This window comes from Mytilus californianus, unplaced genomic scaffold (assembly GCF_021869535.1).
Source record: "Mytilus californianus isolate M0D057914Y unplaced genomic scaffold, xbMytCali1.0.p SCAF_7, whole genome shotgun sequence".
Taxonomy (NCBI): Eukaryota; Metazoa; Mollusca; class Bivalvia; order Mytilida; family Mytilidae; genus Mytilus; species Mytilus californianus.
Genome location: NW_026262723.1, coordinates 78,006,408 through 78,030,010, shown reverse-complemented (window position 1 = coordinate 78,030,010; position 23,603 = coordinate 78,006,408). Strand labels below are relative to the sequence as shown.

At 32.6% G+C, this 23,603-nt stretch overlaps 1 protein-coding gene across 1 annotated transcript; it reads left to right on the top strand.

Moving 5' to 3' along the window:
* The first annotated feature begins 35 nt into the window (after positions 1-35).
* Positions 36-22,127, top strand: LOC127709063 (GTP-binding protein Rhes-like). Its single transcript, XM_052214407.1, has 2 exons — positions 36-652; positions 19,416-22,127. Exons 1-2 carry the CDS (start codon positions 310-312, stop codon positions 19,955-19,957), a joined length of 885 nt encoding a protein of 294 aa, XP_052070367.1. The 5' UTR covers positions 36-309; the 3' UTR covers positions 19,958-22,127.
* The last annotated feature ends 1,476 nt before the right edge of the window (positions 22,128-23,603 follow it).

The window sequence follows — 23,603 nt, the reverse complement described above, 5'->3', positions numbered from 1 at the left end:
CCTATTTATTTGCAATTAACAATACTACGATTTCATAAAGTCTGATTTTCTTATCATCCGCAGTATTGATCAAGAATCTTGCTTAATTCGTATGTGATTATGGAATTACCTGGCCAAATCAAAGCTTCTTCACATCCCAGTGACTAAACAGCAATTAGAAACAGTTCTTCTAATTGGCGTAAAATCTCAACTTATATTAAAAGCAATTCTTAGCGTACATTGTAAGATTGTACATCGATCGGAACAAGGTGTTGTATACATTCACAGTGATTTGAATTTGAAATAATGCTGTTCATTAGAAGTTAAACAATGATGACATCGCTTTTGTTATGTGGTCGTTCTTGGAGATCACCATCCGAGTATCAGGACGGATCCTGTATTTTAACGACCGGTAGCGTCATGGCAGATCAAGGAGAGAATATACCCCCATCAAACTGTTACAGACTGGTGCTTTTAGGCTCTAGCAAAGTTGGTAAAACGTCTTTGGTTAACCGATTCTTGAAAAATAAATTTGAGGATGTGTATACACCAACTATTGAAGACTTTCATCGTAAAATATATCGTATCAAAGGACAATCATATCGCCTGGATGTATTAGACACTTCTGGTAACCACCCATTTCCCGCCATTAGAAGGCTCTCAATTATAACAGGCAAGTTTTTAATACTAGTTCGTAATATGAAACACTTTAAATCATTAAATGAAGTTGATTTAGACAAATATAGAGTTCAATTTTATAAAATGCTTTATCAATTACCATTAATTTTGCACATTTCCACATTAATACAAAGTGTGAATACAATAATTTATTACAAACCAATTCCGTAACTGTGCAAATATACTTATCATGCTTTTCTGGTCCCTTTGAGAATTAATGTGATAGAAAGCAAACTATCTCCATTTCACTTTGCTAACCGTAGAAATTACTGTCAAAAACCATTACCACAAAATGAAACACCAAAATATTTAAATTTTGTTGTATCTGTATCAATGCATAATTATTATCAAAAAGCATTACAGACTTCAGTTCAAAATTTAAAATCCGGAGAGCTGCATTCGATCAAAAATCAAATATTGAAAACTAGTAAATGTCCTATCAGTAATACAAAATGGAGTCAAGGGCTCTTAAAAGAGATTTATTCAATCTTTTAAAATTGAAAAAGTATAGAACGGACACAACAGTCCTTTAGTATCGCTTTTGCATACTCACAAGATAAATCTGTATTACTATTGTTAAAATTCCATTTTAGTGAAATACGTTTGATAAGGAGGACTTAAAATAGTAGAATTCAAGTGTTTTGCTACTGACCAGCACAAGGTTTATTAAGGTTTTATAAATATACGATAATTTCCTGAAAATTTTAATGTTTTAATTCGGTAGAACTCGGATAGATTTATGGTAAAAAAACATCCTACTTAGAGCTATAATATTTATATAAATATAAGAAGATTGATCATGAGACAACCTTCTTCTAGAGACAAAAGTACTAGAGGTAAACAACTATTTAGGGTCCCCATACGGCCTTCAACAGTGAGTTAAACGAATACCGCATAGTGAGCTATAAGAGACCCCGGCATGTCAAAATGTGAAACATTCAAAAGAGAAAGCCAACAGCTTGATCTATGCTATCCAAACCTTCTTTAACTAGATAAAGAAGGGTGTTCCGACAGTTCTTGGTAGCGATACCATCTCCACTTGCATTGAAAACTATAATTAATTATTAAAATAGCCTTGTATTCTTTTTCTTTTTGACCGCTGTGTGATTAGTTTGTCATGCTATAAATATACTTATTTTTTCATATTTTTGTAGAAATTTATCTGAGAAGAATATTTGAAATTGATAAATTGCAAGGTCATTATGTAGACAAAGATAAAGCAAATTTCCCTTTCGTGTTTGTGTGTTTGTGTGTGTGTGTGTTTTTTTTTATATATATAATTATGATTGCACAAGATGTTTGTAGATATGGGAAGATATTGATACAGCCGCTAAAAAGAAATCAAAAAGAGTTATAAAATAACATGTTAGGAACTGAACTGAAATACATGAGTTTTGCTGTGATTTTGCTATAATTAAGACAAGAGGGAAAAACAAAATTCCTATTTCCTGTGATAAAACTTTCGCTGTTAGCCGTCTTAGATCGATATTTCACCCACTGAATCTACTGTCTTACACCGACCTTGAGTGAAATATTCTAGTAATATGAATATCTGATACCAATTCTAATTCGCACAACATAACCTTCATGAGGTAACTTCTAAACCAAAGATTTTGGAAGACCAATACAAAAACTTGAAAAGTAAAAACTGAAAGGAGGTTAAAGAACAGTCAAAACCGTAAAATGGAATATTCCTGTTGAAGATTCAAGCACAATTAAAGAACTGACAGTCCCCAAGCCACGTTACCAATACAGCAATAGCAATGCAAACTAACGATGCGTATTGCATTGCTGACGACACATACATCTGAAACTGCTAAGGCAAACGAATTACGAAGGCAAATACATGACCAGTTGTAAGATTCAAAATTAAACGGGTAAACATAACGCCATAACAACGGTTTATGCTAACTTTAACAGATGGAATTAACCTTAGCTCAAGTAACAATTAACTCTTTCCCGTGCTAAAGCGCATGCTACTGAATAAATGGTTCCATCGGAAAATTACAGTCATCCAGCAGCGGTACCGAAAAATATGGAAATTATATTAAAAGTACGACATGTCTTCTCGAAACATCTCATTGGGTACCTCCAACATTTGGAATCCAAATACAAAACACAAAACAATTAAAACAAACATTAAAAAGCAAAACAGAACAAAACAAATAAAAGGTCAAAACCAAAAAAAGGTCGTCTTAAAGTCTTAAATAAACGTGTTTACTTTACGCTAAATCCATTGGATGTGTACTAATTGATATTTAAGTCTGGGAGAACACGATTTTGTTAACATCCGCGTGGAAAGTATTGAACGTGTCTGTTAAGTGTCAGGACTAAGGTAGTCAATCATCGATTGCTCCCATAGGGGTCTGTGTAGTGATTTTGCCAACAAGGGTGACCGTCGTATATAGACATTGACAAATTTTTGTTATTCTTCCGCATATATTCCATTGATAGTACATGTTTTATATTAATTTATTCCATAAGAAGGTTAATATTCTTTATCCTTCATATATTATTGGACGGTATTAAATTGTATGATCTTCAATCTGACAACACGTGAACAATTTGATGTTTAGTTTGTATATGATGTTCTGAGTTTCTAACATTGAGTCATCATATTACATCGGGGTGTTGGAATGCGTGTGTGTGTTTGTGTGTGTGTGTAACAAACTTAGATAAAGCCGACAAGGTAAGCACCACTCGTCTAACGAAAACTATATTTTATTTGCATAGTTGGCCGAGAAAAGTATTGAAGCAGTTTTCTCGATGATGTTTTCAATAGCTTGAGATCGAATCATGCCGAGAGACTCTTAAAGATTTAATGCAATAACTCTATTTATTGTACTATCAAATTAAGGAGTATTGTCCAAAGCAGTAATAGGATAAGCCACGAGGAACGGTATTCCTAATTCTTTTAGCAATAACACTTTTATAATATATCATTATAAATTTATTTTAAAGCATAATAATTGACAATTTACTCAGATTTTTCAAACTACCACTACATAACGCGACAGTATGTTTTTTTTTGTTCCGCCACGTTTTTCAATCGTTGGTATAAAACTGCTTTATCGTTAAACACACCCGGAACGACTAAAGATTCTACCAAACGTTCAGGCAAGATTAGTGTGTAATATTATATAGCGGCATGCAATATTTTGTTTAACGATTTTGAATGTACAAAGCCTGAAATAAATATAGTTCGTATAATTCTCGCTACGTTCCTATTGTTCAACGGAAAAAAGAAACGTAAATTTGGTTAATCATCGTCCTAAATGTAAATAAATTTCAATTATTGTTTGAAAAACAGCAAGTGAATAATAAATACATAAGAATAAATAATTAAATCCTGATATTCAAAGTAAGCTTGCAGTTTTTTTGTTTGGTTCAGTTACAAAATGAGGTTATACTAGTTTTTCGTGTTCACCAACCGCCCCTTTATGCCTATCTAGACATATGTCGTAAAAGTAAAACACAAAAAAAACCTGCACAGTCCAATTAGAAATAGGACGACTACAAATGTAAACAAGCAAATAAAAGACGGCACATACTTAAGTAATAACTCAGTGGCGGATCCAGGGGGGTGGGGTTGGAACCCACTTTTTTTTTACGATCAATGAATGGGGACATATGGTTGGAACCCCCCCCCCCCCCCCCTTTAAAAAATGGCTGGATCCGCCCCTGTAACTAGTCAAATATGTTGCTTCTACAGGAACTAGAGCCACAGCTGTTAGCTGAATACTGATATATATTTTTTTTTCAAATGAACAATGTGTTCCAAATTATGCAGTCTTATTTGTGACGATTAAACTTCTTTAAACAAAGATATTTATTTTATTTATTTTTTTTTTGGAGGGGGGGGGGGGGGGGGGATTAAGAAAGGAAGATTTTCTGAAAATGTCCTTGTGATAAAGTTCAATGGAAATTAGCCCTAACTTTAATTTAAACTTTACTTGGATGTCCCAGAAGGTCTGACGTAATGCAGGATATGATCGTATTAAAGTATATTTGATTATAACAGAGTTTCTTTCTGTAGTGTTTTAAATGTCATTCATTCTCTTATGGTTGTGATTTGTTGTCTATTTCTCGCATGAAGAGATATTTCTCGCACTCACATTGCACGGAGTGTGATACGAAACGTGATATGAAAAATGCTTTAATTTGATTGGCTTATCCGGCATCATGAGACGGCGATATTCTAACTCGTTATGAAACCTATAAGTATACAAAGATAAGAATAATAATAAAAAATATAATCTGAATATATATATATATATATATATATATGTATAACTGGTGAATATCGTTTTTGATTGATTGATAATTTGATGGCTGCGTAATTTGCAGCGGCAAATATTACATTTATATTCATTGTAAGGATACATGTATGTACCCTGCTTTATACTGAATTGACACACTGAGACGGAGTTTTATAAAATTCTTACTCAAAAGGTAACAAGGTAGGATGATATGTTGTTATGAAAAAAGTACCTTTTAACATTTTAACAAGTTCCAAGGAATTCACATTTATTATCGTTGAAGGACAATTATTTGTTTTTATAATTGCGAATCCAATTAATTTCTCAGATTCTAATTAAAAAAAACTGTCAGCGCTTTTCAGGTCTTGATAGATATTATATAATAACTCTAGATATTATTTATGTAACATTTTTGTGCCAAAGATCGATAAGGAGAATCAGTTTACAATTTGTATCAGCTATAACCAGCTTTAACCAGTGTTTATTATCACAGCAGAGGCTACTATTAATAAGTAATTGTTTCTCAATATTGTTAAACAAGTAGTTAGAAAATATCAAACATTTATAGTCAAGATGTTATGTCTGATATGGTATTGTTTTTTGATTTGTTTGTTGTATTAGATTTTTGATGAGTCATTTGAGTTCTAGATGTCGATGACCAGCAAAGTATAAATACATATAAACTCTGCTTTTCAACTCTGCGTACCGAACGTCAACTCTGTGGTTGATAATGCCAAGCCAAGCTGTATTATTTCAATGTCGGCCGTTAGTTTTCTCAATTGAATTGTTTCATATTTTTCATGTCGGGGCCTTTTATAGCCCACCAATACGGTATGGATTTTTCTCATTGTTGAAGGCCCTACGGTTGCCTATAATTGCTTACATCCGCTTCATTTGAACTTTGGTGGATAGTTGTCTCATTGGCAATCATACCACATCTCCTTATTTTTATATAAGTGCATATTAGTAAGATTTTTTGTCAACATTTCTGATGTAGACGAGATGAAAAATAGCTTAAAAAACATTAAAAAACTGCGCTCTTTATTTTTTGTTCATACTAGATGGTTGAGAGATCCAGCTTTTAAATACAAATAAGAAATAAAATATTTTTAGCAATGGATTAAAAAGTAGGGTTAACCGTACAGTGGATCTTCTATTTGTTGAAATGCATAAATATGGTGCATCTGAAATGCTCCGGTCGGTTATTATGTTAGAAATTTTCATATTATTGGGAAGTTTATATGTATCATCAAAATTCATTGAATTGCTGAAATGTACCTTCGTTATTATTGCTGATTCCTACGGAAGCCGATAAGGGTCATTCGAAAAAAATAATTTATGTCGTAATTACGACATAGCATGTCGTAATAACGACATAACCATGTCGTTATTTCGACATAGCATGTCGTAATAACGACATCACTATGTCGTAATAACGACATCGCTATGTCGTATTTAACGACATCCTTATGTCGTTATAACGACATCGCTGTGTATATAAACAAAGAGTATGTATTATGATTGCCAAGAGACTAAATGACACAGAAATTAACAACTATAGGTAATCATAATGCCTTCAATAATGAGCAAAGCCCTCGCATAGTCAGCTATAAAAGGCCCCAAAATGACAAATGTTAAACAATTTAATTCAAACGAGAAAACTAACGGCTTTATTAATGTACAAAAAATGAACAAAAAACAAATATGTAACACAGCAACAAACGACAACCACTGAATTACAGGCTCCTGATCGCTATGTCATAATTACGACAACCTTGGCGTTGTCACTTTTTGAGGCGATAGAAAATTCAAAATGGTCGTCAGTGAGGGCAAAGTTTGTAGCGTAAACAAATTCATCTTTTTTTGGAGAATAATGAACACTAAATGCAATCAAGCTTAATTAAAGTTATTTACTTGCACATACTAGAACTTTATTTTATAATCAAGTCAAATGAGACCCAGTTGAACAGGGGATCGATTCAGGCTCCTTGGAGCCTCTAGTTATGTTTGGCATGTACAGATTCGTGTAAAATATGACTGCATTTCCATTGCAGATTCTGAAGAAGATGAATTTTAAGCTTTTCCAAATAAAGACTATGTCAAACTTTGGACTCCTAGTGCTCAGACCCATGGACCTATGTACCTTCATTTGTACACAATTGCATCTTAATGGCCTACTGATGCTTGATGCAAATAATAACTGCATTGCTACTGTTAGTTCTTAATGAGATTCTTACAGCGTCCTCCCCATTGAAGCCTGTATTAAACTTTGGAACCAAAGTTCTTTAAACCAATGTTCCCCAGGACAACTATTCCTACAAACTTAGGGGGAGGGTTAGGATCCCGTTAACATTTTTAACCCCGCCACATTCTGTATGTATGTGCCTGTCCCAAGTCAGGAGCCTGTAATTCAGTGGTTGTTACTTTTTGATGTGTTACATATTTGTTTTTCGTTTATTTTTTGTACATAAATTAGGCCGTTAGTTTTCTTGTTTGAACTGTTTTACATTTGTTATTTCGGAGCCTTTTATAGCTGACTATGTGGTATGGGCTTTGCTCATTGTTGAAGGCTGTACGGTGACCTATAGTTGTTAATTTCTGTGTCATTTGGTTTCTTGTGGCAATCATACCACATCTTTTTTTTTATATTTAATCCTCATCATATAAGGATCATCCATTCTCTAAAATTGATCCAATATGGCCTTGTAGTTCTTAAGGAGAAGATTTTCAAAGCTTTTTCCATTGGGGCCTATGTTAAACTTTGGACCCCTAATAATCGAGCCTAATGGATCCCCTGACCTTCACCTAAGGAAGTTGTGTCTCGTACTCGAAGTGGTATGCGAGCGATTGCCATCGTTTGTTGTCCGTCGTCGTCTGTCGTAAGCGTGTTTTAAAAATCTCCTTTGAAACTAATGTGCAAAATTCTTTAAAAGTTAGTTTGATTTTTCCTTGTTAAATGTTTCCTTCACAAAAGGCGTGCTTTGATTTTCGACTCCTTAAAAACACAGCCGCTGTTATTAACTTGAAAAAATAGGACATAATGGTCACACATTAGTTTTTTGATAATGTCTCGAATATCGTTACATTTATCTCAAATCCGTTGAGGGTTCATCATGACAAAATGGACCTATTTTCTATTATGTGCAGACATATGGAGTAACTAACTTTAATATTAGTTAAGCTTGATTAAATTCAGTGGTTATCATTCTCAAAAATGAATATGTTTACGATAGGGTTTTGATACAAACTTTTCCCTCACTGGTGGCCATTTTTAACTTCGGATCAGCTCAAAACGTAAAAACTCTTTTTAAGGACCTGGATACTAGGTACACATTGTATATTTATACTAAGTTTAAACTCAGTCATGTCAGCGATCTTGAGAAGAAGATTTTGAACATTGATTTTTTCAAAGTCCCTTGGCGGTCATGTGTTTTAACTAATGGGTAACTAAGAAGCAACACTTGAATAGGACCTTATAGTGCACACGTATATCAAGTTTGATTCAATTCTGATAAGTGGTTCTTAAAATAAAGATGCAAATGTTGTTTCCCATAGTGTGTCGATGCTCAAAAAGTAGCAATTCTAAAGTTGTAATTATAGATGATATAGCGATGTCGTAATTACGATATAGATGTCGTTATTACGACATAAGGATGTCGTTATTTCCACACAATATGTCGTTATTACGACATAGCGATGTCGTTATTTCCACATAATATGTCGTTATTACGACATAGCGATGTCGTTATTTCCACATAATATGTCGTTATTACGACATAGCGATGTCGTTATTACGACATACTATGTCGTAATTACGACATAAATTAATTTTTTTGAATGACCCTTATCGGCTTCCGTAGATTCCTACATGTCGCGTATGGTTCATATTAGGTCTTAGCTCATATTAACTTATTTATTCTGTATCTGCCTGTCTTTTGTGTTGATGCCTTTTATTATCAACCCTCCGAATAGAAAAGCATTACATATCAAATTTATGCGGGGAGATAATTTATCAAAATAGTTTAATCTCAAAATTAGCGAAAAGTAAACCCTTTACATTTTATAGTATATTATCCAGTTGCGGCTTCAGGAGAGGGAGGTTTAGAGAGTGTACGAACCTTGGATCCGATCCTGTTTTCTATGCAAGTACTGTTTCTGATGGAGGTAAATCCAGAAAAGTGCTTCGGACGTAAAACATTTCTAAGGTGTTATTTTCATAATTTTTTAATCTGCAACATGAAATACTACATCTTCAGTCTTTTTATACGTAAATATATACAATTTAAATAAAATATATTTAATAAATATTATGATTATATTGGAATTTTCACATTTCAAGATTAGAGTCAGCCGATATTTTATATAACACGATATTAATTAGCTTGAAAATATTTTAATGGTTTATTATTGGTAATTTCAGAGGCCAAATTATGGTTCTTATCATATGTCCTCTTTTTATGCTAGAGTCAATTTTCCACAAATCTTTTATCTTTTTTTTTTGTCCTTGTCGACATTCGATAAAATTTTGAAAACATTTAATAACATGCATTTCAATTACAGAATTTCTTCCTGCATTTAAAAATGCGGTATCCAGTTAAGCAATTTAAATTTAATGAAAACGTCTTTTCAATCAAGCATTCGAGCACCCAATACTTTAAGTGCACATATTAACCGATATTTCAAGACGAAAACTTTTATATTAAGCGAGGCGATGATTTTACGTTGAACATGTACATCAAAAAGTCTAATTCACCACAAACATGACAAAGTAGAGCATAGACAGCCAAGAAAGATCTGTTATTCAGCTAATGATTTTTTTTTCTGATTTAGCACTCCTGTGTGTATACAATATGCGAAAAAAAACCTAAAAAGTAAACATTTCATATAACATTGTAGCATTTATTTTGTATTTAAATACTTGCAACAAAAATGATGATTGATTTATAAACTATTCTATTTGTCTCCACTGTCAAAGGCTGAACATTGTTGTTTGATGTGATTTTTTAATGTATATCAATAATTTTACATCTGGGTGGTGGATCTGAGAACAGCATAATATTTTTAAATCGTTACCGTTGCAAGCACGTATTTAATATACCCAGTATGAATGCAATCCTGTAAAAACAAATTATTTTAAAGACGTCACACGTTGCAAAAGTTTATACTTATTGACGATTATGAGTGGAATAGTAAGTTTATTGTCCCCCGAGATGCAACTATTGCCCTGAGGCGTATCCGATTGCAATAGTTGTATCCGAAGGGACAACAAACTTACTATTCCACGAATATCCAGTTAGTAAGTGTTTTATTATATCGAAAGAGACAACAGATACAAAGTTATGCCAAGGACTGAACACAGCTGACCAAAATTCATTTTTACATTTGAAAGACGGACACATAGTGATGACAATTATCCGATTGTGAATGTGCATTCCAATAACAAGCAGGCAACTGTAAGTTTAAAGCTTCATTTTTTTTCAAAACAACAGAATAAATTCAACAACAGAACAACAATTTTAACAAATTCATTCGATCGGTCATTACTTTTGTTGAAAGTAAAAATTTACAGAACAATTGTTAATACTGCTGATAGCGAATCCTGGCTGCGCCATGATCCTGTCGTCTGATGCGACTTGGTGTGTGTTCGAACGACTCGGGAATCGACGTTATTAATCGAGATGAATTCAGATAGTCCCGAATGAATTGTTAAAAACCCGTTAGCCAATCCCGTAGCTGCAGTTGAAATTCCGCGAAATATAACGACGCTTGCGGTCAAATAGTTGGAAACTATTGACTGGTCAAATAGATCAACGCTTGCAATTTGAAAAATAGTGAAAATATTGTGTACTTATTTTATATAGAAAATGATAATTGAGGTATAATAATTGTTGATATATCCAACATGTACAAACCATGGAGAATAATGGATTAGAGATAGTGTATGCCATCAATCTGACAGTCCATAATGGTTCTTTAAAACCTCTTTATCAAATATGGAATAATTTTATTTCAGATTTGTTCGTATTCTTAAGCGGCAGTATTCAACCAAAAGCTATGGTAACCTCAGTTAGCTTACCGTAGTATAGCAAACACATTTTAACCTTGCTATTTAAATTATATAATGTCTTTTATTTCCTAGTTCATATGAGTTGTCATCCTGTTTGGAGCTGCATAACAGTCTAGACAGTAGACATATGGCATAGGTAGCTTTTGTCCGAACATATTTAACTAACATTTTATTTTATTAACGCAAGTCAAGTCTTACTATATAAATCGTTGCAAAAGTCAACAAATCGTTTCGTATTTTCTAGTATAAAATTTTCGGTTGATTTATCATATAAGGAACTAAAAAATATATCGTTGATGAAATTATTAAGGAAAAAGGGTCCTGAAATTGAGCCCAGTGGTAAACCTTTAATGAAGGCACCCAACTGCTCAGAATAATCCTGCTATCTTTAATCTGTTGTTTTCTGCTTGTCAAATATGGATTAAAGAGATTAACTGATATTCTAAAACACCATAAACAGACAATTTGTCCAATAAGGTATCGTGAGATAGACAATTAAAAGCTTAAGAACGATCAATAAGTACTGCGGAAATAAAATTATTTTACGAAGAGCTTCACGTTGGTCTTTCATCAATATGAGTAGTTAGGTTTGACATTCAGTTGGCAAATGTTACTTCTTATTCAAAGATAAGAACTTCTTTTGCAATTACTTTGAAAAAAAAAACAATGCAGACATCTGCATTATGTCGTTTTGTTGTAATGGACAGTTGTCTCATTGACCATCATACTACATCTCCTTATTTTACATACATAGATATAAGAAGATGTGGTATGAGTGCCAATGAGACAACTCTCCATCCAAGTCACAATTTGTAAAAATAAACCATTATAGGTCAAAGTACGGCCTTCAACATAGAGCCTCAGCTCACACCGAACAGCAAGCTATAAAGGGCCCCAAAAATGACAAGTGTAAAACCATTCAAACAGTAAAACCAACGGTCTAATCTATATAAAAAACTTGAAACAAGAAACACTTATGAACCACATCAACAAACGACTACTGAACATCAGGTTCCTGACTTAGGACAGGTGCATACAAATGCAGCGGGTTTAAACGTTTTAATAGGCGTCAACCTTCACCCTACCTGAAACAATAGTGTAACATCACAACATAGAAAGACACACTATACAATATCAATTGAAATGGCTTAACTCAATCAAAAGACATATTAACAAAAACAAGTGAACATACACTGAACGAATAAATTTGATCTATGACACAATGTAAATACAAAATTAACAAAACAAGGGGGTTAGATGTTTAAAAATATCAGAAAGACAACCAATAACCTTGGACAAAATGCCGCCAAATAAAATAACGTGCACAGGTAAATAATAATAATTTTGTTGTAAGGTATACACGGAGTACGGAAATAATTTTTACAAAATAAATAATTTTGTTGTTCCTAATACATGTATATATATGCTAAGTTAATTTGCCGTTAAAGAATGAGGACCCCCAAAGTTATATTTTTATTGTGATTTGATGGTTATGCTGATATTAAAGAATGAAGGAGATCAAAACCTTATGATTGAATAATTATAGAATTTACAAAATAATATTTAACAAATTTCAAGATATTTATACAAAGCTTAAGGACTCATATCCTTCTGTTAACTGAAAGTGGGTTTTTCCCTACAAATAAGGAATAATTAGGATGTCATAAAAAAATTGCTGTTTTAAATTCATATAACCTTTTTTATTAAAACCATTTGCCACAGTATCTGGCCAAAACCTCATCAAACCTTGTAGCATACGGCCAATTTCTGCATAATCAGATACTAGTTAGCAGTTAACGAATACGTTCTAGAGTTAAAAAAAATAACAAAACAACTATGATATCCTAAGTTACGTTAGATATTGTATTTAACAGAGGGAAAAGGACAACTAACGGTATTATATAAACTGTGAAAATAACATATGTTGTAATGATAGACATATGTTTTAGGAAGATAAACACTGGTTTCGAACATTCACACTTGGAAGTTAAAAATTTTACGAGCACTTATTTTCTATTATTTGAAAAAGACTTTTTTCATTAGATGATATTAGAACAACATACAAAAAGAAGTAACACGACGCAAGAAGAGAACTCACAGTTACTGAAAGCTAGTCCAGAATCGTTTCCCTAATTAGAAAATAATATACGAACACATTATAAGCAATACAAGAAACGTTGTTCAAATATCAAGTACATGTATAAAAAAAATCTGAAAAGCAGAAAATATTGGATTATCATTAAACTGCTGATAATCAAAAGCAAACCAAGAAAATCTGCAAGCGTTGACTCCATGCATACTTTCTAATTAGTTAACTCATGGTGATAAAAGCATGGGTAGAGAATTGAATGTCATATCTAGTGCAGAGTAATTTTGATACATTAATGTATGTTTTTCAATGATGCTAAAGCAGGATTTTACTTTTTTGCTTCTTTTGTTTGTACCGAAAATGAACACAGATATTTTTCTGTTTCTGTTAAATTTATTCCAATTTGTATAAACTATATAGAGCTTTTAAGTTAACGTGTCGTTACTTTAAGACTGAATGTTGCTCTCTGGATGTTTTTCGATTATTTTTGACGTTGAAGTGCTGGTTGCTGTCTCATATACGTATACTCCCAGCGGAGGGACGACAGCTTGGGTGCTGTGTACAAAACTTTACATATCACGTGGAACGATTTTAGCGTCCCTTCATTTATTTTAAATATGGTAAAAGATCGATTTGTTGATGTTTTTATAATGCATGTACTCTTTTGCATGCATGGAAATTATAGTACGTTTTCTCATAGAAATATATATCGACAATTAATGTATACTCAACTTATTCATGAAAAAAGAATGAAAAAAAAACTGCCACGATAGACAATGAATAATCTTTTCATGAATTAGAATTATCAATGGACTTATAAGTTACAATGGATTATAATAATTAAGTTTTTACTATCTTTGTAGATAATATTTACATAAATATTGATTTTAATACGGTTTCTACATGTACATCTCTGCACATTAAAACCCTTGCAATAACTCTTTGATGGTTCTGTTGCATGGATAATGTTCTCTCCCTATCCAATATACCTTTACATTCCAGTGACATTCCAAAATTTACCGCCTCTCATGCCTGTCGATTCCCTATTGCAGAACCTACCTATTGTATGTATGGTTCATTTGTTCTCGTTCTGACCATGCATGATATATTTGCCACTGGACGTTAAGGAAACAACAAAAAATCAATATATTTCTGTAATGCAGTCTGCCTTCTAAGTATTCCATTGTTTTTCAGATCAACAGATGTATGTATCTACGTGGTTTGGTCTCTGGTAGAGAGTTGTCTTATTGGCTATCATACCACGTCTTATTTTTATTCTTACTTCTACACTGGGAAAAGGGGGTATGGGTTCAACGTATATTGGACGAAAATCCCATGAAATACTAGGAAACAGCCAATATATAAAAGATGAGCTTATATCGTTGTTCTGCATTAAACGTTGTTAACGGTGAATTAAACAGCTCACACATTGAAGTAATATTAACATGACCCTAGTGTCAACATAGCGGTACTTTTTGACATTCCTTGACAGCCGCTATATATGTTATTGAAATAACCTATCCGGGAGTAATCAATACATTGAATATAAACATAGGGAAATCTTCTTACAAATTAATAGTATACATATAAGTTTGTTAGATTTGTATTCCACGGGGAAGATCTGTCATATTGGATCGTGCGGAATCTCTTCTAACTTTCAATTTATAGCCAAGTATAAATATTTTAATGACTAAATTTATAACTGATTAAATTCAATCTACTAGAAAGTCAGGCATATTGAAAATCATACCCAGCATAATTTCAATATATAAAACATAATATATTTCAAACTGTTTTAGTTAGTTTAACACTTTTTTGCTTTAATTATTGGAGTTATCTTTTCATTAAATATTCATTGTTTATTACTAAAAATAATGCAAAAAAAATAATACAATCATGCAGTTAAGGAATCTTTATTTCTGATAATAAGTATTAGTAATAGTATTGGAATGATGACAAAGTTAATAACAAATTATTTTTATCAGTGATTGGTTATTATTAGAAAAAAATGGGTTAACTCGTAAACATATCGTTCACATGTATATCATTATATAAGTAAACAACTCGTGTGTATGTATGTTCTTCGAACGTGACTAGAATGAACCACGAAGATCCATTTCATTGGAAATGTAAATTATTTCTGAATTGAGTAGTCAAAAACTTACTGAAAATTCATGGTTTTCGGTAATTTTATAATATTCCATGATAGGCATTGTAATGGAGTCAAAAGCTATTCGATACAAAGGAAATCTATTTGAAGATTGGAATTTAATTTCTATATCATCATGATATAATCCCCGATTCTGGCTCGTAACACAAGGAATCCTGAATTAATTACATCCTGTAAAATTATATTTGACTCTTAATTTTGTATCTATCTGACGAAAGAACCAAAGATATTATAGTTTCTTTTATTGAAATAAACACACACTTGCACGACATTTCCAATTATAGGGATGAACATATCATGTTCTTCCAATTTGAGGGTTTTTATTTCCTGTAGTTTTATAAATCAGCTGCTGTTTGGGATATGAATTATTAGTACATTTCAGCCACTAATATCAGTCAGGTCGTATGTTGTCGTCGAAATCGTATTCAGTTAAGTAAATTTTATAAAAATTTCGATGTTGGTAAAGGAATGAGTTCCGATACTTGTTTTTTCTAAAATCTAGTATAGTTAAATATTTTCTGAATATGTTTTTGATATCAGAATATATAGCGAAGGAAGATTTATACTCCCCTTGACAAATGTTTCAAATTTTTATTCCTTCATGGTCGACTTGGCTGGCAACTTTTTATGTTACCGCGGTAAAACAGAAATAATATAATAGTTTCGAACCGAAAAGAGTTATAATTTAGATATTTTTGTCCTACTTGACCAGACTGGAAAAGTATAATTTTAGTCAATTATGCTGGTAATTTCTAGTTCATAAAACCCAAAGGGTCGACTGAGATAATTCTCCCATCCGGCAGTACAACCTATGCTAAAGAGGGCCGTATATATGACTGTAAGGTCCGATGTCTCGAGAAAATCCCACACTCTGTTTCTCCGAAGAACCCTTGCAATAACTCTTAGATTGGTCTGTAGGTTGCCTAAGATAGGTCAAAGCTGTGTCCCTATCAAATATACCCACATTTTCAGTGACATCCAAAATTTTTTAACACAAATTCGACCATACCTCTTTGCAGAGGCCACGGCAGAGCCTACCTATCAGATTTGTTGTTAATTTGTTCTTGTCCTTAATATGTGTGAAATATTCACAACGCAACATTAAGCTATCAGTATCAAGCAATCTGTGACAAAAGGGTGTACTTGTGCTTAAGCTAAGGTTGCAACTCCTGTAGTCAAAACTGACCTTAGGCGGCTCTGACTGTTCTCTTTAGGGATATTGGTTTGTTTGCTAACCTTGGTTTTCTAAACCTTTTGCCAAGCGTACCTTATGGAGGATATTCAAGAATCATTTGTAGTATGCAAGGTATACCATTTCTATCTGAATTGTACCATAATACTAGTCTGGGCTGTATTAAGAACATATTTGATCAATTCGAAATCTTCGAGCATGTTTCAAACTTGTTTGAGAGTGGTTCAGACATGGCCGTGTGCAGTTCAGTGCAACTAAGTACTAGTTAGACTTGTTTAAGTATTGTTGAAATAAGGGTAGTTACAGTTCACACTATTTCAAGATTTGTCAACAATGCATTAAGTGGCTTAAGTAGTTATTAGTACATTTCAAATACTGGTTAACACTATATATAAGTAAAGTAAAATTCAGACTTTGAAGGATTGGTCGATTAAAATGTAGTACACGCAAGTACAAAAACTTACCAAGTGCGTCACCAGTGGAACAGGATCTGCTAACCCTTCCAGAGAACCTCAGTTCATCCTCGGTGTTACTAAAATTTTAACTGTTTGTTGATTTGATGGTCTTTTTTCCGGCTTGTTGTTTCTGATTACCAACTCCTTTCATTGGTATCATCCTTGTTTCAGATACATTCATTCCTATAAACTGTCGTCTCATACTAATTTAAATTAGATGCAAAAGTAGTTTACCGATGTACAAATCTCATAAATCCATTAAAAAGAATAAACTAACCTAATAAAAACTGAGGGAACCACTTAAACACCTAAAGGAGCGAGAATGGGTGTGTCGACAGGGTAAGTGTAAGTCATGAACATTTCAGTTTAACTTACAATCATTTTTTACTGTAAATCTTTTTGTGAAAAGAGCCCCTGAGCTTTAAATCCGCGGACAATATAATTATGAAATATTTCACCCAGGTCCTTAACCTGGTGGCAATCGGATCCTGCCATTTTGCAGTCAAACTCTACTAAATCACCCAACAATATCATCATTCACATTCACGCCACTGAAAGCCTAAATGTAAATAATGTTCGATTATGCCAACGTACAGTCAACCCTAGCACCTAGCGACAGTTTAGTCAGGCATTTTTCATACAGCTCCTTAATCTTCTGACACAATGAGTATGCCACTTTATACTTAAACTCTTAGTATATGCCATAGATGTGACCATGCCATCTTACAATTAAACTCTTATTATAATTACTGTTATCATCTTTTCATTCCATCTTCCATTCTTTCCTTCAATTTGTTTCATAATGTTAGTTTCAAATAACACTAACTTCTAAATATCCTGAAAGTACTGAACTCAAACTTTTAAGTCAACTTACAATATGAAGTTAAAATCTTACACTTATTCTCCTGACATTATGGCCGTACAATCAGCACTCAATCGTACACTACTGATAGCTTACATTCAAACATTATAAACTGGTGTGATAGTGCCATTTTACAAAATCAATCGCTTAATCTTTAGACAATATAACTCAAATTTTAAATTTATTGACAGTATGCTTTTATAATTTGTTGAGTTTATGACCAAGCAGCCGTACACTCAATCTGCAATAACTGAAGTATTAATCTTACCACCATTTCATCCGTTAATTTTTAATCTTGATTTGTTTATTCGAAAACCACAACAGTGCTTAGAATTTAATTGACATCTTCCATTTAAATCTTTAATCTGCTCACAGCATGAACATACCATCTTAAACTCATGACCTATATTTAAATTATAAACTTGTCCTCTTATACTCGTGTCTAATTCTGATGACAGTTTGAGCATCCTGTTTTTTACTCAGACCGAACTTCGTATGATTTTTATAATCATTTACCAGCTGCCAAAGTTGGCTTACCATTCCGGAGAATCTGAAACCACCCCAGATCACTGCTGTTCAGTCTTAAGTTTACCAGCTGCCAAAGTTGGCTTACCATTCCGGAGAATCTGAAACCACCCCAGATCACTGCTGCTCAGTCTTAAGTTTTCTTCGTAGTTTTTTGTGGAATCGTTTGCCTTTTGGTGCCTTCTATGCCTTTCGTTTTTCACCATGGTGTAGTCAGTTCATCTCGACTTATGAATTTTGAATGTTCCCTTGGTATTTTCCGCCTGCACGTAACTAATAATCTTTCAATAAACATGTTGCAGCATACTTCTAGCATGTATCTTAACATTTGTAGTCTGTCTGTTCTGCATGGTGATTTTTGATTAGATTATTAAGATCAAATGAAGAAAGTTAATGAAAGTGTCAGTAAAAGTTGAAATAACGGTCGTCGTACAAAAGGATGGATATACCAATTGTGAAATTCATTATTTCTGTAGAAAGTCATCAAGCAGACGACAGACACAGCTACCATTACTAACGAAACCTGCGTCTTCATTAGAATCTTATATTATTTTGCGTACAACTCCTATGACAATTGTACTTTATCTTGTCTGAGGAACCAATGATTTATCAGACATGGATGTCAGATTTCGGGTTCACTTAAGTTCATCTCTATCTTGATTGATATATATGTCACAGATTTTAGAAGACAGTAATGACAATATAATATTACGCTGTCAAATTCTCTCTTTATTTCTTTGTCGTTATTTTCTTGAACTTACAATTCAATGTGCTACCAGTTGGGTACTCTCTTAACTAAGTTAATAACATAGACTGAGAGATGCAAATTAGTTTTATATTTGTTTAAAATTTCCATTTGTGTAAAGGCATATGTCATTTGACGATCGCATCTATACATTTGGAATATTTCTGCACTGTTGTTATGTTTCAAAGTCAGTTTGGTAGATTGAAATTAGCGGTTCAAAAAAAATAAACTTAGTTCATATTGTTATACCTTTACGCTTTTTCAGTTTGAAATTGTTTATTTTTTCTTTAAGTTCAAAGTTGACTTGCATCTTTCGGCCGTGCATATGGTAATCTCTGCGTTGTGAGTGGTTTAAATCTTTTGGTAATATTTTTTTTTTTCTTGTTTTTTTCAGGAGATATCTTCTTATTGATGTATGACATTTGTGACAGAGAATCATTCAACGAAGTGACAAGACTTTGTCAACAAATCTATGAGATCAAAGGACAATGTCGAACCCGAATTGCACCTAAAATATGTATTCCAATGGTAATCATCGGAAACAAATGTGATCGGGAAAAACATCGTGAAATAGACTCATCTGAAGGAGAAGAGCTTGCTCGACAGTATACTAATGTCAGTTTCACAGAAACATCAGCAAAGAAGAACGTAAACGTCGAAGAAGCGTTTATTAGGTTGTTCACCTTAGCAAAAATGCCCGCCGAGATGAGTCCCTCTTTACACAGAAAAGTACATCCAGGTGTAATCGATGATGAAACCACAAGTAGAAAGAGCCTTTCAATTCGCCGTCGTCTGTCGGAGGCTTGTGGAACAATTGCGCCTAATGCTCGAAGGCCAAGCATACGAACTGATTTACTTACAGCGCAAATGCGAGGTAGCACATCAAGGTCTCTCATTGCGAGTAATACTGGTAACTCCAAATGCACCATTCAGTGAACTGGTTATCTAAATTATGTACTTCGTTGCCTTATTATTGGGTTTGTTATTCTGTTGTTTAAGGAATCTTCACATTTTTAAATGAAATTTATAATTTTTTTTATAATCACAAAGTCGTATTTATTGAAAAGAATCCGTTGTCATCAGTAACTTAATTGATGGCGATCGATACATTAATGTTTCTGGTAAATTGTGCCTGTCAGTCTTGTAACTTTTTTGTGGTTTCATGTGTTGATGTTATTTCCGGTAAGGCTTCATAAACTGATGGCATCTCCGGAAGTTTATAAATAAGACATATTCTGCATCATATACTGAAATGTGCATATCCTATTACGTAGCTAAATGAAGTTTAGTTTTGTACATAAGTTTACCAGAAATGGGAAATTAAAATTAGGTTTGTAAAACTGTATCAAAGATATAAATCAAAGCTGCCAATGACAATATCGAAACACACAGATCGAATTATCTAATAGCTTAAAGTTAAACATCTAATATCTATGGAAATTGCCTTGTCAATTTTATGTTTCCTTAGAATCGATCTATAAAGGACATGATATACAGAATGACTATGTTCTACCTAATAAGATGTTTTGTTTCCGAGACTGGAATAACTTATTTATGTACATAGTCAAGGACAATTATCACTAACTTGTTTAACATATCAGAGCACATCCAACAGAAAATATGTATAAACTGAGTTGTACAACATTTTTTTTATAAAACAGACGGAAGGAGAAAAATAGATGTTATTATGTGTCAGTGCTGTCCATAGGCGCTTAGAGGCCTGATCTTAAGGCTATCACTGTTTTCTGTAGTATTATTTGTTTTGCCGTTGAAAGTCGTAAGTGGTGAAAGGTGGATTTTTATCTACTTTGCTATTCTCAATTGTTAGTTATCGTTGAAAGTCTCACCGTTGACAAAACAATATCTCCTTATAAATCAAATAGTCCATATCATCATTGAACTAAATCGATTGAGGTCAGTTATTCAATCGTTTTTTTAACATTTTACTCTTTTAATTGGTCTCCAGAGGATGTCCTATTTCAAAATTGTATCGCAATTTGCCCCTTATTAACAAAACTGGTCGTATTTACTAAACTAATTTACATGAGGGTTCAAATTTTTTAAATTCAATGAAAAAAAAATCTAAAAGGAGTCATACTTAGGTCTATACAATAGTTTAAAAGTTATTTTTTGAATGATGTATAAATACATTTTCAAATTAAATCTTTGGCAATTGTTAAATGTGTATTGCCAGAGACTTGTTTTTCATTCCTCTTTACATTAAAATATATTAAACTATAAGGTTTTTCAACCCATACCATCTATTTAAAGACACAATAACAAGTAAGCACGGAAGTTATCAGACATGTAGTAGATTATTTAGAATGAGATATGCGTGGTAATGATGGTATTGTGAAGGACAAGAGAGAAAAGAAAGGAATGGCCATCACGTAAATATATGAAAACAACACGACAAAAAGGAGTTTGGTAAATACAACAAGATTATTTGGATTAATAGCTTCAATATACATTACATTTGTCATTTCGGGGCCTTTTATTGCTTACTATGCGGTATATGGGTTTTGCTCACTGTTGAAGGTCATACGGTGACCTATAGCAGTTATAACTTCTACATCACTTGGTCTCTAGTGGAGAGATACATTGGCGATCATACCACACCTCCTTAATTACATATATACAATACAATTTGGTTAGGATCTTCAGCACTGTAAACTTTAATATCTCGGAGCAAAGCATATCAACAATCGTAAATATGTCACGTGATAATTGTGATACTTCTAAATTCATAACTACAATTATATCCTTCAAAAATCGAAAGTATTTAAGTTGAATACTAAGTACATTTTTTAAGTTTTGTTTTGTTTCTAAAAGAAAGCCATAATGATTGACAATGTTTTTTTTATTTGTTTTGATGCTACTGTATATACTTATTAATATACTGAAGTCTCTATGAGTTTGGACTTTAATTGTTATAAGAAATATTAGCTTGAAACACAAAATTAAAATGTTGTTTTTAATCTATAATTTTTACTGGATGAGTTTGTAGGTGCCAAAAATACGAAAAATTGTATTTCAAATAAGACAAAATTGTTGTTATTCCTTCAATCAGTGTTTTGTTTTATTTATATTTTTTATTAAAATTGTGAACAAAATGGTGTCTTCTATATTATTCAATTGCAAGGCATAACCGAAACTAAAGGGTGAAATTATATACATGCAATGATTTATTATCAGATAAATACTATTGCAATTACGGGATAATACCAAAATACGTGTTTGATAAAGTAATAAGGAAGTATTATCAGAGCCCCAAATGAATCCAAATATCTTTGGATTTTTTAACATGGATGTTCCTTGGGATTATTCAAGTAAATTTTGGAATAAACTGAGAAAATTTACATAGAAAAATATTTTTAAAGACATTTCTGAAGTCTATTTCATTCATACCATAAATAAGCAAATATTTAACAAATTATATTATATGTGTAACCATTTGAGATTCCAGATTTGAGGAAGAATTCAAATTGGTATCCATTCAGAAAAAAATGACAAGTTATTTCCTTTATTTGCCTAACATTGCAAACCTACGTACGTTTGCTATAAAAACAAAGAAGTAGCCTGAAATTTGCTTTTTCAGACAAATTAGAAATGTATGGAGGTAGACAGAAAGTTCTTCTTTGTGTATCTGTCCTCAAAGTAAAACACACATAAACAAACCTGCCTATCAACAGATGATCATTAAATTTGAACGAGAAAATAGAAGAGAGCACACAATTTGCAAAATATGCTTGCTACTACAGGAAGTTAGCTAAGGTAGCCGCAACTAAGTTTCTTGTAATAAGTTCAGAGACAAATATCCTTTTTCGGAATTACAAATGGTTAAGGACTTATTTTTAGTTTATCCTGCCTCAAAAGGTAGCGCAAGATTTTGCAATCACATTGCATCCGCCATCTGTTACATTTATAGATATTTCTTTATCTAAAAAGAAATAGGGCCAATTAGCACCTTTTCTAACAACAATCAAAATTAAAAACTCAGTCTGGTTTAAAAATCTCCTATTTTATTAGGAGTCGATAGCTGGCAATTTTGGTCATTTCATCTATTTGCAGATCCTGTCTTGCTGATCATTATTTCTAGTAACAGTTTTCTTTTTATCTACTTTAGTAAGGGTCAAAAATGAAAGAAATTGGTAATTATCGCAAGTTAGGGGTTATAACTCTTATAAGGAGGCGATCAAGGATATCGGCAATGTTGACTGTCTATTTTGTAGATCTTGTCTTGTTGATTATTTTTTATATCTAAACTTGTAATTTTCAAGCTACTAGTATGCAAAAATGCAAAAATGCAAAAAATTGGTAAAAACCGTCATTTTAGGGCAATAACTCCTTAGTTTGATAGAGGAATTTAGTCATTTTGACTTATTTGTAGATCTCGTCTTGCTGATAATTTATGTTTTCAAATTAATAGGCAAAAACGCAACAAATTGGCAAAAATCGTCATTTTAGGGCAATAACTCCTTAGTTTGACTGAGGAATTCGGTCATTTTGACTTATTTGTACATCTGGTCTTGCTGATAATTTTGCTATATATATTTTAAGTTTCTCTCTATCTGTTTTTTTT

Excerpts from the sequence above, each read along its gene's own strand:
- LOC127709063 (XM_052214407.1), top strand. The coding sequence starts at position 310 with ATGATGACATCGCTTTTGTTATGTGGTCGTTCTTGGAGATCACCATCC. Across the intron at positions 653-19,415 it reads AAGGCTCTCAATTATAACAG|GAGATATCTTCTTATTGATG; the intron begins GCAAGTTTTTAA and ends TGTTTTTTTCAG.